Raw genomic sequence first — 4,927 nt, 5'->3', positions numbered from 1 at the left:
TGGCAAGGCATGTAGCCCCTGAGCCACTCACTGTGGGGGTGATCTTTAGCTGGCCGTTGACACCCAGGAGATACGAGTGGGACTCTGGACTCCCAGCCAGGCTCACCTCCCCACTGTGCTAGACCAGGTGCTACAACAATATAATGACAATTAAATAAAAAACATCAGAAGCAACAAGGAACAAAAAACAGATCATCTGTTAAAAGCTTGAGAGAATAAGACACAATCTTCTCTTAGAAGAAAACACAATCTTTTCTGATAAGAAAATAAATATCATGTGAACATATCAAGGGAAGGAATTCCAAAGATGGGATGCCACCACCGTGCACGCACACACACAAAAGCACCAGCACTGGTCACCCCACTCCATCCCCGCCACAATCTCAGAAAGCAAGGCCTTTAAAGATGCCAAAGATCTGGTATATTTATACAGCAGCTAGAGTAGTTATAGAAAAATATAGAACTCTGCTAGAAAAATAGACATTCCGATGTGGCTTTCCAAAGCCCGACAAGCATATGTAAGATGGTGCACATACCATCTTTGGATTTTTTTTTTCATTGGCTATTGGCATTTTCAATTTCAAGGAGCAGTGCCTTCCGGAAGGCTATCCCATGGAAATTTAGTTGGGACTAAAACCCATTGCACAGCTGCAATCTTTTGCATAAGCAGAAGAAAGCCTCACTAAATTCCAAGCAATGTACACAGACTTCAGTTGCATGCTTCTTTGTTATGCCCTGTCCTCATGACATAACCAAGGCACCAGAGCTAGCGGTTTACACATTTGAATGTCTGCATGCAGTCTAGTGCCATGCAACTGTACATTCAAAGGGCTGCCTTTGCATGACTGGGAACCCTCCATGCAGACATTCAACTGAATACACATAGGTTGGGTGCCAGGTGCTGCCACTGTGATTCTGCTCCACTCCCTACATACATTTACTCACCACAGTTATGTCCTAAGAATATATTTAGCACAGTCCTAAGTTCAATTTTGTACGTTTTTGGTCTGCAAAAATAAACATACATTAAAAGATGTTTTGATTTAAAGTCTTTTGTTTTTAAGATGTTTTAGAGTGTTTTTAGTGTTTTTGTTTGCCACCCTGGGCTCCTCCTGCGAGAAAGAGAGTGTTATAAATTTAATAAATAATAAATAAACAAACAGAAGTTTGTCTGTAAATTATTGTTTTCTCTGAAGTTCCTTTATATTTAACTCCTGCATAGAAGATTAAAACAAGAGTCTTCTTGGGACAAACACTTTAGGATGGTCAATCTGGGCTCAATCTCCACCAATAAGGGAGAGTGAAGGTGGACAGAGTTGGTTGCCTGCAAGGAACAGCTACCATATTCTGTCTTTTGATCAGCTGTGCACACTTTCTCTGGATAGGTCAGCAGCAGGGATGTGTTCCGGTGAGCCCAAGCTTCCCTAATGCTCCATCCAGACAAAGAGGAAGGAAGAGCCACCCCCTCCGTGGCTTATCACTCACCTGCTCACTCTGGGCAGCTCCACTGAACCCAATTATTCCACTGTACTGCCCAAAGCAGGTAAGTGGAGCCTCAGAGACACACAGGGAAAATTTGTGGATTGTAAGCAGCAGCAGCAGCAGCAGCAGCAGCCACTACACTGCCTCCTCCTCTAACTTGTCTGTGTTGCTCTCCTTCTTTTCAGCACAGTAGAGAGAATTGGGCCCAGTCCCCAATGCTGTGCCACTTACAGGAAGAGCACAGGACAGCAGCTCTGCCCTCCTCTTGTTTTAATTTTTTTAATGTTCTGCCTTCAAGTCGATTCCGACTTATGGAGACCCTGTGAATAGGGTTTTCATGAGGCCGAGAGGCAGTGACTGGCCCAAGATCACCTAGTGAACTTCAAGGTTATGTGGGGATTCAAACCCTGGTCTCCCAGGTTGTAGTCCAGCACCTTAACGGCTCAACCACTACACCACGTCTTTATTTCTGGGTAGTGCAGCTCGCTTGCCCTCTTTGGGAGGCACGTCAAAGAAGACTGGGCCTCTGCTTGCTCGCCAGGCATCTTTCTCCGGGAAGGGCAAGTAGGGTTGGTGAGTTTTGCTGGATCCTATGGCCAGCACTGCACCAGCCAGAGGAGCAAGAGGATGTGGGGGGATGCTCCTTGCATTTATTTATTTATTGAATTTTTATACCGCCCCACTAGCATAGCTCTCTGGGCGGTGTACAACAAATACAATAAAATCACACAGAACAACTGTAAATTCATTTCCAGATTTACAGTATCCAAAGCCAGCAAGAGAAGTCAGGAAAACACCAACTGCCCACTTATTTATTATTTATTTATTTTGTTAAATTTTTATACCGCCCCACTAGCATTAGCTCTCTGGGCGGTGAACAAGAAGAATACAATAAGAACTGTCAGTAAACCAAGACATGGACAGTTTGGTAGTTGGGTTTGTTGACTTTTAGGGTTTTCCCCTGTCCTTCATTCTCCCTTTGTGGCTGTATGTAGTGTGGTGGTTATGGTTTCAGACTGTTGAGGTGCTTTGCCCCAAAAATAGGCTGTCTGAACTCCACACTTCTGACTCCGTGTGTACCTCCAGTGGGGAATCTCGTGCCCCTGAAAAGGGCGTTTCCTGTTGAGAGTTCTGCTGCTGCTCCCCTAAACTGTGCCTGTTCTCTGATTGTTGCTGCTGCTGCCTTCGCAATAAGGAATGATCCTCCAGCGAGCTCTCGGTGTCAGACTTCAGCTCCTCCAGAAAGATGGGTGGAAACTGGTTCTGGGTCATGTAGTTATACCATTGCGTTTTTCCGGAGTGCCCACCCACCGTTGAGCTGGTGTCCAAGTGCAGAGAGGAGAGAAATTTGCTGTGCAATAGGTCGGAACCCACCGAGGAGCCTTCGGACGAAACGGAGCTGTGGAAGTATCGTGGTGCGCCAGGTCTCCCTAAATCCCAGGAGGAGCGCGCTGGCTCTACTCGGGCCGGGGACACACAGCTAAAGCCGGTAGCGGTGGACGCCAAGGTGCAGGCCAGGAAGGCCAGGAAAAGGCTCTGCCCGGGGCTTGTAGATAAGTCGCTCAGTTCCGGATCCGCCCGGATCCGTCCACGGACCAGTGCTAAGAGGCAAGAGCCAAGCGCCGCGGTACAGGCGATCAGCACAGCGGTGAGGCCGTGCATCAGCGGGGTCAGTGATCGGTACCGCCGCCGTCCGAAGAAATCCAGCGTCAAAGCCAGCGAGCCAGCCGGCACGCTGAAGAGACAGCAGAACGCGATGGCCAGCATGAGCTGGCCCCCCGTCGGGCCCAGCAGTGGCGTGCCGGGAGCTGGGTCATTTTGGATTATTGCCCAAGCCGCCCCCAACACAATCTGTGTCTCTGCGTTTTGTACCAGCACCCAGCTGGGGTAGGCACCCGCCGTGCCGATGATCGCCAGGGCCATGCTTTGGGCCAGCGCTGCTGCCAAACTTCCCTCACGCCGGTGTCTGCTTCTCCTCAGTTGACTAAGCCGGAATATCTTTGCGAGATTGTCTGCCTTCTTCATGATTGACTAGGTACCACACGGGCGGCGGCGGCTACATTGGCAGTTTCTCTCCTCCCTGAGCGCTGCAGAGGTAAAATGAAATCTGAACTACAGTACACAGCTAACAAAATCTTTTACTACCCAGTTGCAAAAAAATGGACCCAATCCTCCACTGCCGACACGGAAAAGGAAATGGCAGATTTGGCAGGCAACATGTGTGGTCTTGGTCTCTCTCTCTTTGGGCGCTTCCATATGACCTGCTTATTGAGGATTCATCCCGATTCGTTTGCGGGGAAAACACTGAGTATGTTTCCCTCTGAAGAAAGCATTATCTCACACTTCCCAGTGCATTTCCCCATCCATTCTTTTGGGTTAGTGGGTTTATTGCACAGTCCTTCCCAATTAACTCTAATTGTGCAACCTGAATTTAATCCCGTAATCTGAATTTGCTGGCAAGAGTTTGAATCCCACCTGAAAAGCCGGAGCCGGAGCCCATTAGCGACTAAAGGGTCAGAAGAATGTCCTCGTCCTCAAGGAAAATTGCTAAGGGACCCCTATAATTTGGAACCGACCCTTCCAATCACAAACTGGGAAGCTGACTGAATCAAAGCTAAGAACTTGGTGGGGGAAGCAAGTTTGGCCGAGCGAATATTCCTGCAGGAATATTCTCCTTCCTTCCTGATGGAAATCGCTCCCATTCAACACCAAGCAGCCGAGCGTACCAGCAAAGGCGGGAACAATCGTGGGTGAATCCCACCGCATCAACACCCCCACCCCCGCTCTTTACCGGGCCCCAGACATTGCTTCCCACGGCCTGCAAAACGACGCCGTGGTGCTTAGGCCTTGGTCGACTCCCGGTCTCCATAGAAACGCCTTGGAGCATCATGGGACTTGTAGTTCTTTGGCAACTGCTGCGACGTTCGGGGCGGAATGGCATTTTCAAGATCGATATGCGCAAACTTGTCCGTGTGTAGGTGTGTGCGAAGTGAAAAGTGCTTTGTTACTTGTAGCCCAGATCAGAAATCCAGACTTTATGTACGGAAAAGTTCTCAATTTTAAGACTTCTTAAATTTTGCACATACTGTATTCGGATATTTACCTCTGCTTTATTGTGGCTGAACTTTTTTTTCCTATTCGAGTTGAAAACATTTAACTAGGGTAAGTGGTCATCTGAGAAGTGACACCCGCTCACCCTCGCAGGCTTGTCGGACCTGGTTTTTTTTCTGGTTGCCCTTTTATTTTGTGTTTTTCCAGGGTTTTAGTGATTTCATTGTACACTGTCATGATTTTTAAAATAAGTTGCGTTTTATAAGCATCAGGTAAAATTCTGCACCAAACTATATGGAGAATTTAACCCCTATTGAACACAATGAGCCTTTCTTCCGAGAAGATATGGATAGGATCATGCAGTTAGAGTTGACTCAGTTGCATGATGCTTCTA

General features: G+C 47.7%; 1 protein-coding gene across 2 annotated transcripts; it reads right to left on the bottom strand.

Moving 5' to 3' along the window:
• Nucleotides 1-2,292: 2,292 nt before the first annotated feature.
• Nucleotides 2,293-4,365, bottom strand: LOC133383868 (uncharacterized). 2 transcript variants are annotated; one of them, XM_061625399.1, is made up of 2 exons: nt 3,958-4,365; nt 2,293-3,569 (listed from the first exon to the last, which is right to left on the bottom strand). In XM_061625399.1, exon 2 carries the CDS (start codon nt 3,505-3,507, stop codon nt 2,494-2,496), a length of 1,014 nt encoding a protein of 337 aa, XP_061481383.1. In that variant the 5' UTR covers nt 3,508-3,569; nt 3,958-4,365; the 3' UTR covers nt 2,293-2,493. The 2 variants fall into 2 exon arrangements, with proteins under 2 accessions (XP_061481383.1, XP_061481384.1); XM_061625400.1 differs by having other exon boundaries at nt 4,209-4,365.
• Nucleotides 4,366-4,927: the final 562 nt, after the last annotated feature.

The sequence above is a fragment of the Rhineura floridana genome, chromosome 4 (assembly GCF_030035675.1).
Source record: "Rhineura floridana isolate rRhiFlo1 chromosome 4, rRhiFlo1.hap2, whole genome shotgun sequence".
NCBI classification, from domain to species: domain Eukaryota; kingdom Metazoa; phylum Chordata; class Lepidosauria; order Squamata; family Rhineuridae; genus Rhineura; species Rhineura floridana.
The sequence above is the reverse complement of the archived record's forward strand: the minus strand, read 5'-3'. Positions and strand labels throughout refer to the sequence as shown.